Source organism: Leptinotarsa decemlineata, unplaced genomic scaffold (assembly GCF_025532065.1).
Source record: "Leptinotarsa decemlineata unplaced genomic scaffold, Ldec_3_MD MMD2_tig00000026_RagTag_RagTag, whole genome shotgun sequence".
Taxonomy (NCBI): domain Eukaryota; kingdom Metazoa; phylum Arthropoda; class Insecta; order Coleoptera; family Chrysomelidae; genus Leptinotarsa; species Leptinotarsa decemlineata.
The window spans coordinates 7,304,085-7,322,306 of record NW_027412539.1 but is presented as its reverse complement, the minus strand read 5'-3'; the positions used below and the strand labels follow the sequence as shown (position 1 = coordinate 7,322,306).

General features: G+C 35.4%; 1 protein-coding gene across 2 annotated transcripts in view; it reads right to left on the bottom strand.

Annotated features, from left to right (window-relative positions):
- uif (sushi, von Willebrand factor type A, EGF and pentraxin domain-containing protein uif) overlaps nucleotides 1-18,222 on the bottom strand; it is a 152,048-nt gene that overhangs the window by 74,179 nt on the left and 59,647 nt on the right. For both annotated transcript variants that reach the window (XM_074171664.1, XM_074171665.1), the window contains exon 4: nucleotides 7,463-7,544. In XM_074171664.1, coding sequence (XP_074027765.1) covers nucleotides 7,463-7,544 — 82 coding nt within the window. The remainder of the gene's footprint in view (nucleotides 1-7,462; nucleotides 7,545-18,222) is intronic.

Here is an 18,222-nt window from a genome sequence, read left to right as displayed (position 1 = left end):
AAAGTATGTCTCCAGTGAGTATGTATGTGGAAAGTATGTCTCCAGAAACAGCGCGATGGTCGATACCATCGCAGTGTTTCTCGGCTTTTTCATTTCATAACTTGAAAATGGATTCTAAAAAGATATTACCTCAATTCAGATTATGTTACGCTACTGACCTGATCCATATCTCGAGATCCGTATCATTTTCTTCATTTATTTATACGGTACTTCGAGTAATTTCACTAATGATTCTCGAACAATAATTATTCTGAAGTAGGTGTTCATCCTATGCATAGTATGGCTTTTGTATACTCTTGTTTCATAATGATTTGCGATATACAGGGTGTTTTCTTAACTACGGTACGAATCTTCGAGGGTAATTTGTAAGTTCGTTAAAAAAATCGCATGAACACGTGTCCGTTTTTGGGACATAGGGTGTTGAAGTTTAAAGAAAATAGTAATTCTTAAATACATGAATATCCTAATTTGGTACAGCTATTTGGATTCATATTTTATTTTGCCCGAAAATAAAAAATCAACAATATCATCTTCGATGTAAATGTCCATCTTCTGAAAAAATACACGGCTGCAAACGATTTTTTGTTGTTTTGTACCTTGGGAGCTGTCTGACTTGTCCATTTAGTCCAAGTCTCCAGAAAACACTGCAGCCTCTTGGCCTTATTGCGTTTATTCTCCCATCTTCTCATGACACCCATTCCATCAGTCTCGTTCCCTGTACTAGTTTGTACAGGTTCCGTGTTGGATGTTCGTCATATTCTCCTGGCTGTAATTTTATAGGTCCATATATTACCTGCATCCTGTGATTCAGTGCCTCACATTCGCATAAGATGTGTAGAGCTGTTTCTATCCCTTCGTTGCATAATCTGCAGCTGAGGTCTCTGTGTCCTCAGGTATCCTCTAAGCGGAAAATGACCGGTTAGTAACCCTGTAATTATTCTGAGCCGATCGCTACTATATTGAAGTAGTTCTTCAATTCTTTTCTCGGACGGTTCCCTAATGAAGGTTCTACTGTGTTTGTTGCCAGGTACTTTTTTCCAGTACTCTGTGTGCTTCTTATTGGTCCATGTCCTAATCTGGTTTCGTACCAATGATTTTGGTACTCCCAGAGCTGGTTCAGGACCTATATATGAAGTTGATGATCCGCGTCTAGCGCATTCATCAGCTTTATCATTACCTGTGATTCCTGAATGCCCTGGGACCCGGTACAAATTTGTTCCTGTTTGCAAGTTCATTCAGTTCTTCATGGCATTCCTAGACCAGTTTTGAAGTCACCTTCGGGTTTGTCAGAGTCCCTAGTGCGCTCTTGCTGTCTGTAAAAATATTAATCCGCTCATTTCTTTGAGGTCTCAATTTAATAAGCCTTGCCCACTGCAAGATAGCATACACTTCCGCCTGAAAGACGGACGTGTATAGTCCTAGCGGATAGCTGCAAACGATTAGGCATTGATTGTCTGGTACGTTCAAAAATACCTGGAGTATTTCTCAAGACACTGCAATTGTCAATCATTAGATTTCTCAAATCATTCACACCTGATTCGAGAGTGATAAACATGAGCCTTGGAACGACTCCAAAAATGGAAATCGAGAGGATACATATCAGTATTACTAGCTAGCCTATTTTGAGGACTTGTGCGTCCAATCCAGCGATTACAATAGGTGATGTCGAGCTGGTGACGTCTTGCATTAACTACATGTTGGCTCTAAGAATACGGCTACTTCTTCCAGCAAAATATAAAAATTTTCTCGTGAAAAGTTTGTGTGGGGTTATGTTAGGTTAGGTCAAAAGTGAGTGGATCTATTCAACCCACCACCACAACCCGCAAGAGTTATTTGTGGCTCACACCTATTTACACTCGATCAAATAAATCCAGCTTCTTAATAAAGCCGATTAGTTTGTATGATGATTGGTCTTTCAGGTCGGATAGTCGGATTCTGCAACCGTGTTAGGAATCACACGTTAAAAGGTAAGACCTCGTTAGTCCTTGGCTCGCACAAGTTTGTCAACTTCTGAGAGTTGTCGTTCGTATGGGGCGGCAGCTGATTAACGGAAAAACAGATTTTTAAACAGAGATTGTAAAAACTGAAACTCCTAGACACCAACATCAAAGGGACCGACGCTAAGTGGGACTACTGTATATAAGTATACTGTGGCTTTGTCGAGCTGGAGTTCGGGTTTTCTGTCTTCGTGTCGCGCTAATCTGTCTTTACTAGGAGAGCCGCGCCACCCGCGGCTACACGACCCCCTGAATCGGTTCATCATGTGTCATGTGTGATAAAAAGTGGATCCTCTATGACACCAGGAGACGTTCAAAATAGTGGTTGGACTCCGATGAGCCACCCAGGTACTTTCCAAAGGCAAAAACTCACCAAAAAGAGACCATGGTTACTGTTTGGTGGTCAGTGGCTGGTGTGGCTGTTCAAAAATAAAACGAGTTGGGCGTCGAAATTCCGCCTCACCCACTATACTCCACAGACCTCTAGCCAACCGACTACCGTCTTTTCATCGCTTGTGTTACGTTAGAAAAAGTGCACTGATTCAAATTGTGCTTGTTTCGATTACATTAAATAAGTATTCACTGACTGACACATCATAGTTTAAAGTAGTCTCATAGAAAACGGATAAATTTTTGATACCACCAAAACTCCCACGCTCACGAATGTTTTCATTCTAATCAATAACAATAAAGAAAACCGACATCGAGTTTTCAAAACATTAGTTTCCTTTCGACCATCAACGAAATCGATGAATAAATTTCTCAACGAACCAAGACGATGAATGTGACATCGCATCATTTTTAAAAAGTAGGTCTTGACTTACAGGTGCATCGAGTACACGGTGTATACGATATACGACGCGTTAGTGGACAGCTTGGGGGCATCACGATTTTTTCTGAAGATCCGAATGGGAATTGTAAGATCTCAGGCAGCGAGAAGTTGATTTCAGTGCCTGACTGGCCCACAGAAATCATCTAATCCGTTTTCACCGAGATGATTTCTGGTACAATATTTATTGAATTTAAAGCACGATTCATTTTATTTATGTCGCCTGGTGTGCCCCAAAAGGTTCTATATTGTAAGTATTCATACCAAGTTACGTTTGCCAGTTCTCACGTTTGGTCAGACGATAAATTTTATCAGCCAATTTGAAAAGAATAGAAAACTTTTAACAGAGAAAATGGACATTACAGCATTGAGGATCAAGTAATTATTCTATCCCAAACAGGATAAAACGAGAAAAAAAATCAGGTATATACAGGCCAAACCGGTAGAAATTTTGACATTAGACTGCGCGAACACGTCTGTTTGAACAAAAAATCTGCAATTTATGAACATCTTCAAAAATCAAACCACAAGATGAATGAAGATAACCTCAAAATCCTACTCAAAAATGAATTTGTTGGAGCCCATGGAAATTAACAAAACAATTAAAAACCAGAAACATATACACCTAAACGAGCAACTCGATTTATGTAGGTCTCCCCTCTTCAATTTATGAGTTTAACAACCCCTTGAATTTTCAGTGTGGAATTTCAAAAGTTGGCATCCTGGGTCGCCCAACTACCTGTCTCTCAAATACTTGTCCTTGTAGCATACCTGAAAAATCTAATATACTTGATAATGGGACCAAACCTGAAATCGGTCGTATAAATAAAATCTACCAGTGGTATTTGGACAAAAGTGTTTTTTATTCATTTCATTCAAGTGTTCATGAATTACCATAAAGTAAACAAGTCATTAATCACACATATTAGATCTAGTAGGTACTCACAGAAAATCAATTTTCGTAGCCAATAGCGACCAATTGTGTTTCTTGGCGAAACATACCTTCATAGTGGACATACATCTTCTTAGAACTGGACGCATGAATCAACCAATGGGTTATTTTAAAATATTGCGAAGGGATCAAGACTCATTATTGTTCATGCAGGAGGTGACATGGGCTGTGTACCTTATTGTCGGATTATATTTAAGTCAGGCACAATATCAGGGAATTATCATTCAGAAATGAATTCTGAAAATTATAGTAAATGCTTAGAAGAAAAGTTTATCCCAAATTTACCTGTGAATTCAGTAGTCATGACCGATAATGCTCCATATAATAATAATCAAATTAATCCAGACCCCAAAACAAATTCTAGGAAGGCTGGTGAAGTGGCCTAACATCTTCAAACCCGAATTAAACGAGTTGATCAAGATAAATAAAAAGCATCATATTGGATACAAATTTGACGAGGTTCTGCTTGAACACGGGCATAACGTTATGGGACTTCCACTCTACCATCCGGATTTGAATCCCATTGAACTCATTCGGACTACTGTCAAAAACAACTTGTCCCAAAGGAATGTAACTTTAAAGTTGGAAGATGTAGCGAAACTGGCGGAGCAAGAGTTTGATCAAATCACTTCCGAGGAATGGCAAAAGCGTTGCCAACATATAGTAGATATATAGCGGAAATATTGGGAAAATGAAACATTCACAGATATTCAAACAGAGGTAAATCCAGTGATTATAAATTTAAATGCCGATAGCAGCACAAGCAGCAGTGAAGAAGAAGAAAATTTGTATTCATATAGAGACTGAATAAAGTTTATTTTTGGATAAGTGTATCATTATATAACAATAACATTTTAATGAACAGTATTACCACCAATAATACTAAATAAAATATTGAAAGAAATTACAAATAAGTCATGTTCTATTTGCTACCCTAATTAAAACTAATTATAGGTACGACACTGGCCGACAAGGGGCTTATCGTAGTGGGGCGAGTCTATACCTACGCGGTCGCTCGCCATCAGCCGTGGCGTGTACTGTACATTCTTCCAAAATCCTGTTTACCTATATGGAAATTGAAGATATGTATAAGCGAAATGAAACTCAATAAATCTTGGAATACAAAGGTGCTCTTCAATTCTGAGAAATACTCATTGTCTTGAGAATGTTCCTATGATTTTATGGTCTAATCCGGTTCTGCAACAGCAATCTGGCATTCGATCCTATACGCTATGTCAGGAGGTCACCGGCTTTGAGTGTGAGAGAAACGTTTTTGTTTGATAATTCGCAATTTGATATTAACTGTCTAAAAAATAAATACGTCGCTTTTGTGTTGCGTGAAATTCTGTAATAGCGTCACAAGAATTCGAATCCAAATATGTAGGTATGTAGTTCCCGTCGTTGTTTTTATAGATAGAAAGTTGTTGACATTATACTTTCAGTTTGTTCTGATAATTCCTAGAACAAACTTGCGGAAGTTAGGAAGGAACAGAAGAATTTTCTGGCGTTTTGATCAAGATGCTTTCGTTAGAACACTAGTAATTAATTCTTCATTTGTACATTCCTCAGAGACTAATCACTATTTTTCCAAAGCCAAATTTGAGAACGCATTTCTGTTTCATTTAATGATTTTTATACTTTGAGGAAATAGAATTTCTTGATTCTCTACTGCTTCTACCAACTATCTATTTATGTACTTCTGAAGATGAGAAATATGTGAATATATTCATTCATTTATCAATTATAGACAAGTTCAAATATAGGAGAATCTTAACCCATCGGCCCATACGCCAAATAATCAATATTATGTGCAAAAATAGTTAGGTTAGGTCCAAACTGAGTTGCCATCTAGGTGTTTCTATCTTTGTTTGGCAAAGCCTAAAGTGATGCCAAAGACAGCTTCTGGTCCGATGAAGCTTTTGGAAGGTAGTCAGCAGCCTCATTGCCTTCCAGACCAGTATGTCCAGGAATCCAGACCAGATACAATCTGTTAAGTCTTCCTATCGAGGAGAATCATTTTTGGCAACCAATTCAGACGTTGCTCGGTTGGAGCCAAGAGATTCCAACGTCGCTTTACTACCTGAGAATATTTTTATTGACTTGTCTATGAGGTTGGATTCTTCCAATCTCTCCGCACACAATTCAATAGCATAAATTTCCGTTTGAAATACAATCGCATAGGTTCTTAGGCAGGTTGATATTTCTGTCCTAGGTCTGCGACTGAAAACACCTGCAGCAGAACGGGAAGGAGTTTTTGATCCATCTATGAACCAACAACTATCTGCTCTTAATATGTTCCTCTCCCGGATGATCCAGTACTGCCTACCCGGGAACAGTACTTTATAAGGCAGTTCGTAGTTGACAGTTGAAGGCATTAAGTCAGAGGTAATTTCCAGAATGCTGTGACTTCCAGTGTCAACCAATAGTCTGTTGCGCTCTACATTAAATTGATTTGTGCAATTGGCAATGTGTCTAGATGCAATCCATATAGCCTCTCTCTCCAGAAAAATGTAGAGGGGAGGTAGATCTAGAAGGATCTCCATGGCCGCTGACGGTGTGGTACTGATGGCCAGGCAAGCCTGTCTCTGTAAGCCTGAGAGCTTCGCCTGAGCCGTTTTCTGTAAAACCTTCGGCCACCAGGCAATTGCCACCAGGCAATATATGTGATCATTGGTCTGACAATCATCACATAATTCCAATGGATTTGTTTGGGACCTAAACCCCAAATTTTACCACAAATCCTTCGACATGTCCATAGAGACAGTCTGGCTTTGTGTTAAACTGAGTGAGCGCTCTAGGTGAGTTTTGTGCAAAAATAGTATCTATCATTTAAATTATAGTTGATGGAATCCTTGAAAAGAGGCGGTTGATCTGTTGGGATCTTTTGTTATCTCACCAGGGTATTCGACTGTGTCGATCGTAAGAAACTATTGTAGAAACTCAATGCGTATTATTTATCAGATGCCCCACAGAGTGGATAATCGATATAGAATCGATAATCAACTTGAATGAAATTAGTTAAGCAGTTCCACAAGGTTCCATTATAGGCCCCATACTATTCTTGCTATACGTAAATGAATTCAGCAGAGCTCTTAGCAATTTAGCTAGCGATGCACAATGTGTGCTGACGATGCGTCAATTTTAGTTTCAACCAAAAATGATATTGATATTCAACAGCACTGTAGTATATATAGCACTAGATAGTGGAGATGGTTGAGGGGAAATTCACTATATCTGAATATGACTAAAACGGTGTTCGTGAATTTTCATCCTTTCCAAAAGGTTTCTGAATTTCAGTTAACAATAAGATCTGTACCAGAGGTTGAGTTTCTTGATATCACATTAGATGATCATTTGAACTTCAAAGTACATTGTTAATTTTTTTGTCGAAAAATTGTGTTTTGTTGATGTCAAATGTTTTTTTGCTACATTGTTTTTTATTTGTCCTGTATTTATCTAATACGTCTGATGATTTTTTAATTTAGTTACAGTCTCAAAAAAGAAAAAACTGAAGAAGAATTTAATTGAATTCGAAACATTGGTAAGAAAAGAATCCATTTTCTGAGATAATTTGATTCCGTTAACCCAACAAACCTTTTAAAATATACGTCATGTGGATCACTATAATATTTAACAAAAAAGATAACGTTGATCTTTATTTTCACTAGTTTGATTGATACTGACCTTCTACAAAGCTCGGCTGCTTTTTCCCAAGAATGCCTGATGTTGAAAAATTTATAGCAGTGAAGACCTCTCAGTTCCCAACCTGTAACAAATTGATTATTATTAGAGTTTACGTGGATGCTACTTGCGACTATGTTATTAGAAGTATAATACCAGGACAGTAATGAACAGTTGGAGTTAGCTGAAGTATGAAAATATAATAATGTAATTGTAGTTGCTCAAGAAACGATATCTCAAATATGAGTATTGCCTGGGTTTCTATATTGAAGAACATCTTAGTTCTATTATCGGTGAAAAAGTGTTTAACGTTCAACTACTTGCAAAGTTGAAAGCAGATGGAATCTTGCATTTTGAATCAGTCTGTCACGATTAAATTCTTCTCAACTGATTCATTTTTGTGGGATCATGTTGAGGAGAAATTATACAACTCAACCAATTATTCAACAAATGCTTCAAAATATTCGACATTTTGACGAAAACCACTAATACGTCAATGTGATGGTCATCAACTTGAGAATTCAAGAATCCTCATGATGACCTTACAACTCTATTGAAATTACAAATACCATAATAGTTTATTTCGAGAGTTTCTGTGAGTTATCACGAGAATTCTGAAGAGTTGTGTTTGGAATCAAAATAAGTAACATTTAAGTAACATCTCAAAAACTACACCTCACGATTTAATCTTAACAGACTTTATTTTGAAAAATATATCACAACGTGTTTCGCTAGCACAGTAGCTTTTTCAAGTGATTTATACTTCAAGTTGTTCTTACATTAATATTTATATACTACAGGTAACTATAATTGAAACTATCTCAAAAAAATTACCTAAACCTCAACCTAAGGTACCAGTTCAATTATGATTACCTGAAGCATATTACCTCACATCTACATCAATCATAATTCTTTCTCGGTTTTTAAGAAAACAAGTTCAATAATGGTGATCTATTCAAATCCAATTGGTCATTCATTAGAATTTTTGAATTTTCAAGTTTATTAATTTCCATTGCTTCCAAATGATTCGGTTTCAAACCTTTATTTTCTATGTGCAAAATTTCGAACTCTCTTCTTCTAGTAGATGATTTGAATAAGTTGAATTTGTTTTCTTATTTACATAGCTCGTATGCTATTCCTGGAATCGATTCCTGAATGTACTGCCAGTTTGGCCAATATATATCTTAGGGAACGTTCCACACTTTAATTTATATACTCCTGATTTCTCGAATTTGGATGGTTTGTCTTTATTATTTTTAACAACTTTCCCAACGTATCACTTGTTCTAAATGCATTTTAATATCTCGTTTCCTCAAAAATGAAGCCACTTTTTCCGTTGGTTGTCCAAAATACGTTAAAGCTCTATAATTTTGATTATCCACCTTATCAATAGAAAAAACGTCTCGAATCGCTTTTGCGTAGACTTTCTTGGCAAGTATTTCGTTTATTAATTCGGCTTTAAACCCATTGGTAACCGCAATTTGTTTTATGATATCAACTTCTTTATTGAAATTATCTATTGAAAGAGAAACATTGACTAATCTGTGAATCATGCTATTATAAGCTGCTACTTTGTATTGATAAGGATGGGTGGAATCGTGATGTATAGTAATATCCGTATAGGACGGTTTGTGATAAATTGAAAAATTACGTTTGTTGTTCATTCTACTAATTGTTAGGTCCAAGAAATTGATTGAGTCGTCTGCTTCTATTTCAATAGTGAATTTAATGTTTTCATGATTAACGTTAGTATTAACTGAAAAAGCGGTGAATTCAATGATACCAGTGCCATCTATGTGTTAGGCCCGAAACTTTTTAACTCATGTAGTAGTTCTCCTGTGATGCCCTTCCACAGCTGCAGACTACTAACAATGCTCACCAGCCAGGTAACCTGTGATCATCCAGACCGAAATATGCAGCTCTGGAGTCGTATCTTTAAACCATCTGTTGGAATATCATCTCCTAGAGTCACAATAGCATACTGAAGAGATCCCAGTTGATTTCTAACTCGGCAAACATTCCATATGAAGCAAAATTTGGATGCACACCGATTTGAATATCTAATTGACTGCCTTGTTGATTTTGTAACTTCATCAGTTTTGACATATCATTTTTTCATCAGCTATCCACAGTATGAGTGTAATAAATTACTCCTCTTTCATATTTCAGATTATTTTCCCCAACGCATAAAAATTATGAAAACCTCACGAAATTATCATAAATCAATGCTCATGATTCGCACTGTTGACATCAATATTTTTGACGGTAATTATAATTTTCGGAACAAAATAATTTTGATATATGTCACACGAATTCTATAATTTTTATTATGAAACATTTACATGTAAAAACATTTGATAAAATCTCTAGATGGTGGGTCGAGGGATTTTTCCTTAGATTATTATGATTCACTCAAGTAATTTGCAAAATTTCGAAAATTTCAGATCTCCACACATTTTTACGATTCTACTAAGTCAATTACACATTTCAAAGTACTGGGTTGTAGTTGTTTTTTTTCATAATACCTACTTGTTTGAGTGAAATACAACATATTTGGTATCATTGGAAAGATAATTTTGTGCCCTTTCAAATAATATATCACTCGACCCCACTTTCCATTTAAAATTTTAGGGTTGTTACTCACCTCCGCTAGGGGGTTGAAGGCACAGGTAGAAAAATACATCTAAAATGTGTCTCCCTCAAAAGCAAAATTGACCTGTCCGAGCATTTTTGCGTTGAGTTATAAAAAAATGAGAAAAGCAAGGTGCATACTTCTCGTTGGACCACTCGATATATATAACCGGATATAACCGTTAATTATTTCTGATGGTTCTTATGCCATTTCAAATAGTATCATTTTTTTTTCTGTATATGCAACAAGTTTTTGGTGGCTTCTTCAGGCATGTGAAGATACGCCTAAAGAAGCTATTATATGACGAAACACGTGTTGCGTTTTTGTTAAACTAACTGTCTAGTGAAAATCTCAAAATAAAGTCTTTTTGAATATGGTTCTGTATCAGCTACTTCAATGGAAATTTTCCAAAATTAAAATTAACCGTGAATTAATTTAAAACACTATGTCGAATGATACTTTTTGGCAATACTGACTACCAACATTACATCAAATGATTTATTGATTAATCATTATGCAGAAAAGAATCTGACAATGAGATGGTGAAAGTGAAGATTCAACTCTCATTTCGTTTGGAGAGTACCTTGTAATGTTCAGTGAGGTGTGCTAACGATTCTTCGATAAGAAACTGGCCCAACATCATAAACTAAAGAAATGGTTGTTGCAAAATATCGATTTGAAACTACCTAGTTATTCGGGTGATTGATACGAGAAAGAATTGAAATTTACGTTCAGATTTCGTCATATCATCATGTGTTATTATCGATAAAGTTTCTCACAACTAATTATATCTGAGTCTGACGGTGCTCTATTCACTTATGTCACTGTAACTCAGTTTTGTATAAATAAGGAAAATATTCATAGATATAGAAATTTGGGCGGTACTTCTGAATTTTTTTATAAGAATTCACATTTGTTAAAAACTAATGGTCGAATTCGCTCTTTTTGTTGAATTGTTATTTATATTCTTACGTCAAGTTGGAATACATTTCTATTAAATATTCCCGAATTGCTACAAACATTTATTTTGTATTGATGTATTATATAAGATTGAAAATGAAACAACTTTACAGTCACATACATAAAATTCAATCAAAGAAAGCAATTTATACACAAGTTCTACAGGTACAAAAAGTGTTGGGGTCAGGTCTATGATTTTTATTAAGTTTCATCCAAAGGAATTGCTGAATTGGTGATATAAAAGAAGTAGAATATATAATTATATAGAAATATAAAAAATTCATAGAACCTTCCGACTTAATTAAAAAAGACACAACAAGAACATATTAGATAAAAGTTAAAAGGACGAATGACAACTGTCAGTTGAAAAACAACAGCACAAATATAACATCTGAATTGTCAACAAGAAAACATCTTCATAAAATATAGTATTATGTCATAAATTCACTAATACTGTAACAGTTCTTCTCAATAAGAAATGCTTCATGTCTGGATTTAAAAATATTAATATTTGTAGATGTTTGGATAGAGACATCGAGGTGATCAAAAACTTTGCATCCCAAATATAAGTGACTTTTTTGGTATAGGTTAGTTCTGTGCACAGCAGGCACAAGAAGATTTCTGAATCTAGTGTCATATTGATGATCTGTTGTATTGAAGAATTTATCTTTATGTTTGTATTAATATATACACAGTTCATACAGATACAAGCCTGTCAAAGTTAAGATCTTTAGTCGCTTTAAAGCCTCTCTACACGACTGTCTCCAATTTACTCCTGCAATAATTCTCACAGCAAATTTTTGCAGAGCGAAAACACGTGACCAAGAGGTACATGTACTCCAGTCAAGAATACCATATCGCAGATGACAGTTGATGTTTGCATAATGAACGATTAATAGTATGTTTTCGTGACAATGATTTGATAAGAACTTTAACGCATAACAATTTTTTCTTAACTTTTTACAAAATATAATATCGTTGTGTGGTTTCCAGCACAATTTATAGTCGATTGTTAGTCCAAGCAACTTAGTCTGGAATATCGAAGAAAGGTTGGAGATTCGTCTCTCTCCTAAAGATACTTTCACGGGAAGTGTTCGAGTGATTTGGCACATTTGATTCCACCAAGAGCGATACATATCAGAAATACGTGACGGACTGTGTCTGCTCATCTCTTTGAGGTTCAACTCAGTACACCTCGAACGTCACTGTTTAATAACTCTTCCATTTGGAGGACGGCGTTTATGTGGAATAAACTTTCTGAGAACGTTTTTCCAAATGGATTTAATCTCCAGCGATTCAAATCCAATGTAAATCACTACTTTCGCACAGACACCGCTCTAAGAGCACTTTAAGGATTTTCCTGTAGTGCTTGTGTTTTGGTATTTAAAAAATGGTTGTCAGCGGGTGATTAACTATAACTTTCTGCAACCGGGTCAAACCATCACAGCAGAGTCCTATTGAAATCGACGAAGCGCCGGCATTGGCAGACACTGGTCCGCCATGACGGCGCACTTCCCGACGTTTCACAAATTACCATCCGAAAATTAAATAAATTGAGCATCGAAGTTTTTTCTCATCCACCATACTCCCCAGACTTCTCACCAACCGACTACTAAGTTTTCAAGCACTTCGATAACTTTATCACCGGTAGAACATCCACCAATCTTACACTTACCTTGGTAATGGTCTTTTTATGATAAAAAATCAATGAAAAGGGTGATAAGTAACGACATCATTCAGAAAATACCGAACTTCTCATAGAATCTCAAATTAATTCTATTAATATATGAGGAGAATCCTCTATATCCACCTTACAACCTGTTGCAATTCAAATAGCCAATACCTACTGCATGTTTTTGAGATTAACTCGTTCGACCATGACGATAACATTCAGTTACATTAACTGACTCAACAGATATTTATTTTCAGTTTGTGGTTACACGCAATGAATTTCTTCCGTTACTTTTATAGATCCTTACAACACATACTAAATTGTGAAAACAAACACGCACAGGTTATGTTGCGAGTGAGTGGACTATATTTAGCAAATATCTAAAAGGTAAAATTTAAACGTATTGATAAATATATAAGTCTCGCGTAAGCCTCGGCAGGAAGCGGGAATGCTGAAATGAGGCTCTGATGGGCAGAGAGCCACCCGTTAACACCAGCGGGGGCGCCTTCCATTAGCCTGTCGTGGGTTTATGAGGTGGTGTTTCACCTTGTGGACGTCCAGGGGCGCAATATTGAAGTCTCATCCTACTGATCCTTCTCTTTCCTTTACCAACCCTTTTTCTGACCCCCACCCACTCCCGTTTGTGGGAGAGATGTACATTAGACCATAAATTTACTATAATAGAGAAATAGACAATGAAGAATGTTTTGATTTTTTTGATTTTTAATAAATATATCGCTTGTAAGAAGGTGTTATACAAATGTGATAATGATAATGACAAGAACTAAAGCTCTTGACAAAGTTAATCGCGACATATTGTCAGACAATTTAAAACGTTGTGGAATCAGTGATCACCTGTTGAATTTCCCATAATTATAATTATAACTCTATACTCAGTCTGTTACTTTTGAAGAAAAGGCCTCTCAGAGGCTTTTGGCAGGATCAGAGGTACCTCAAGAGTCGAATCCTGACCCACTGATGTTCTTGATTTTTATACACGTTTTATCCAGTTAGGTAACATCTAACTGTCTACTATACGCTGACGATTTCAAACTATATCGAAAGATTACTTAACAACATGGTCTTTCAGAAATAAGTGATTATTCGAAACATGAAGTAATAACATTAAACAGACATAGTAATCCCCCCTGTTTTCACTTATTTAATGCAAAATACAGTTTTGGAGAGACTTAAATACCCTCAAAATACGGTTTTTTATCGAATTTGTCCAAAGGTTTATGCAGGAATTTTAAAATCTATCGCCGTACAACAAATCAGTTAACTAGACAAGTGAACACTTTTCTGGTAAAAAAGCAAAACCGTGAACCCACTTATCAAATATGAATTATTTCAAGCAGCATTAGAACAATGGAAAATAAAAATATCCTGATTGAAATAGTCAGAAGGAAAACTATTCTACAACTTCGCTTTTCGGCACTGATCAAGTTGTCACCTCAAGTGATGAACAGGGCCCGTATCCTGTGGTTAAAATGGACTTAACTATAGCAGTTATCCTCTTGCAAATCCAACTCCCAAAAAACTAAATTGATGCGTGCTAAGGTTATACTTCTGAACATACGATTGACATGCCTGAATATATTTTTTATCAAAAATAAAATGGAAGATACACACTTACTGAATATTCAGGAGAATATTTGAACTGAGTAATAAGAAACTTTGATATAATAAAAGATTCATTCAAATATTCATTGAGTTCATTTTTTTAGACAGTTCCATAATTGCAATGAATGACTGTTAAATCTAGTTTTCGTGTATGTTTTAAGTTGTGCTATACGCGAAGCATCAACGTGAAAGGAACTATAGAAAATATTGGTTGATTTGAATATAGATTTCAATAATGTGTTTTGTGGCGGTTTTTTGTTTTTTCACCTTTCACAGAAAATACGTCACGAAAAACTTTTACTTCGAAACATTTTTTATCATATCTTTGTTCGAGACTGATAACCAAACGTGATACGTTTTTAAAGGGCTATTTGATGACCATTTGTAATTAGCTGAACGATCTTAAAATAATTTTTCAAATATTTTTACACCAGGTTCATTGTAGATCATCTTTGACTTATTCCATTCCATTCAATCGTGGACATATACCATTTTGGGTTTTCCTACTCGTGCATTTTCTGTGGTATCGATGAATCATAAATATAACTTCTCCCAAGAACAGACATGATGTTAGTTGTGAAAGTTTTCGGTAGATATTGAATCAGTGATATTTGACTTGGTTGTTGAATTGATTATTGGTGCTATTTCTGAAGTCATCCGATTATTATATGACTAACAAATTTTCTCCACGTTATAGAGTATACGAATGAACCTAGATATTCGGTTCTCTATCAAAATATATTTTGTCAGCTCAACTTCTTCAGTGGAATTTTTGATTTCTGCATCTTTATAGACAACTTGTTATTCCGATTTTGAGACTTCATAGATGGCGAGATTTGCAGTGAAGTTATCTATTGATATGTGTTTTAATTTCAAAAATATCTAACGGCTTGACGTAACGTTCAATAATATATAAATAAAGAAGAGCTGGTTACTTTGTTTAATTTATGGTGTAAAATTCATTTTTGCATCCCACTTTAAGATATGCCAGCCAGAATAATTCGCTGACATTCTTCTAGTTGGAGACAAATGTATTAGATATTTTTTTGAAAGTGGACTGTTCTTGTGTAGCAGTGATGAAGAAAATGAAAAGAAGGATAGTGTCAACGAATTCATATTGGGAATTTTCTGTAAAACATCGAATGAAAACTTTGACCTGAGATTCATCGGACCTAACGATGAATAGAAATGATTTTAATGAAGAAATTCCACATGTAGTGAGGAGGAATACTTAAGGACTGGCTGTTAATCAAATTATTTATACCTCCCTGGCCAATATCATGAAGGGCATTGATTTATATCCGACAAATGTCAGTGTAGGATTCTTCACAGAAGTAATTCCTGCATGTGATGTTGGCGATAAAAATGCCGGAATGAATTTTCAATTATTGTAACACACTTGCAGACCGGTTTCGGGCTATTTGGCCGCTCATCAGTGCAAGATAGTGTCCATCATCACCATGAAGTCGGTGCTTTCCCATAATTAAAAATCGATTTCCTCTTAGCGTATCACTCCTCGAACAAGGCTGACGCGAACGACAAACAACATATTTGTCGTCGCCTCATCTGCCTGTGAACGAGGAACCAATCTCTTATCCGAATCGCCCAATTCCTCTAATAAGGAAAAAACTTCACATATAATAAGGGGGCATATTCGAAAACTGGCTGCCAATCAAATTATCTGAAAGAATAATTTGTTCAGGCTAGTCTTAACTCAACTATGTAGGTTAACGGAAGTGTAAGTATGAAGCAAAGGTATTGGGTATGAAGAAATTTGCATCTCCCATCAGTTGAAAACTGCTTCTTTTTTTTTAAATTCTACATACTTTCATGAACACAAAATTTCATGAATTGTCAAAATTTATCACAAGGTAGATATGTAATTATGATTATCCATACTTTAGAAGCTAGTCAACAGCAATTGCAAAATCTGGTCAAAACTTTCAACACTGTTTTTAACGGATTCTGATAAGAATAAGTACCCATAAAATATTTACCTCCTTTTTTGAAAGACTAAATTAAAGACAAATGGTATTTTGGTGTTTGGTTGTCAATTTATTTGTCGAATCAGAAGTTTGCGCTGATTCCATCTGTGTAAAGTTCTTCACACTACGTATTACATTTTTTAGACTATGAAATGCAATTTTAAATTCCCACTTTTTTGTCTACTCCAAAACTCGGCTGAATGATCCACAGATGAGTAGGCTTCTCTATAATTTCTTTGCTTTGAGAACTTTCTGGGTGATGAAGAATTATCACAAGTGAGAGGTGAATAATTTTTATTCACAAATCAAAGCAAATGCGTTTCCTGCTCTGCGTCAGTTGATTTGTTTGACCATGAAGCAAGTGTAAGCTGAATGATACGTTAATTGACTGCTGTTGTGTACTTGGCATATGTTTATAAACAATTAAGTTATCAATTACTGGTACGGTTTTTTATCGTTCTATACATATTGGCCTCCTTTCGAATCAATGCTGAAATCTCGTTTGCGATATCTCATCTCAGAATATTTTACAGGATATTTACAATTTAGAGTGCAAAATTATGGTAGTAAATTTTTCTTGGAGATCAGCTAAAATTTTGAACATTTTGAAAATACATATATGGTGTTGTATGGTGATCAAGTTTGAGGAGAAACGTCAATATATTTTCATTCAGCAGTATTCGATAAATATTGGGCTCCGCAGCTGTTAAATCAAATTGAGAAAAAACAAAAAAGCTTGAAACAATTGTAGGTGAAGTTAATACTTTTCACATTTTCAATAGTTGTCCAAATCAGTCTTGAAAACTTTAATTGATGATGGACAAATGTTGGCTACACAGTTTGAGGAATATTTCACGCACTATTTCCAATGGATGGAGATATTTTCATCATCATTATCCATAAAGAAAGCCAAATTTACTGGGCAGTATCCTTGTAGGATTGTTAATGATGTGTGGTGAGGCGTCTTTGGGCTTATTCGATTTATTTGGCAAAACAAAGATTTCAAACTATCATAGAATAATGAAGGTTTAGTCTTATGGCATATTTTGTAAATTTTTGGACAGCAGTTCTGGTGACATATCTTTATAAAAAACTGTTTCTATATAAGACTAGTACTATGTTGCTGTATCGCTGCTGTTTTGACAGAATCAGAATCAACGAACTTAGGCGTGCGCAGCGTTATAGAACAGTGCTTTCAAAAAATTGTTCTACAGCGCCATCTATTGGCGAGTTACAGAAAAAATGATAGCCTAAAAACCTTCTCTATGAAAAATTACTTATACATGTCAAGTTTCATCACGATCGGTTGAGCGATGTAGAAGTTTATCACTTACCAACCAACCAACCAACCAACCAACAAACATGCATTTTTATATATTAGATGTATGAAAACTTTCTTTATATTTTTCCAATGTTCTTATGTTCAAGTAATGTAATTTTTTCATTATTTTACGAATATCAGTTGTTAACCCTTGAAAAACATATATTTTGTAGATCACTTAAAACGAGTTGATTTAGATCTAGGAACTAGTTGTCACGAAAACGGATCCAGGTGTCACTAATTGCGAAAAAGAAAACTTTTCCATATGTCGGAGGTTATTAGTCATTTTACTCCATTCGAAATTTGCATTAGCAAAAAACATTGGTATGGAATTCATATAAGTTATCGTTGACAAATATATCGAAAAGCAGATATTCCTAGAAAATACCACTTATTGCTAGGTATGACATCGAAATTCAGCCATCAGTTCGATAAAAAAAAATCGAATCCAATGCACAAGGGAAACAGTAATACCAAAATGTTATCTGTTTATAAATCTTTCATGCGGAACACAAATAAGCTAATTGGCTCCGTTAAAAAGGGTGGATCATATGGTTGAACCTGACTAGA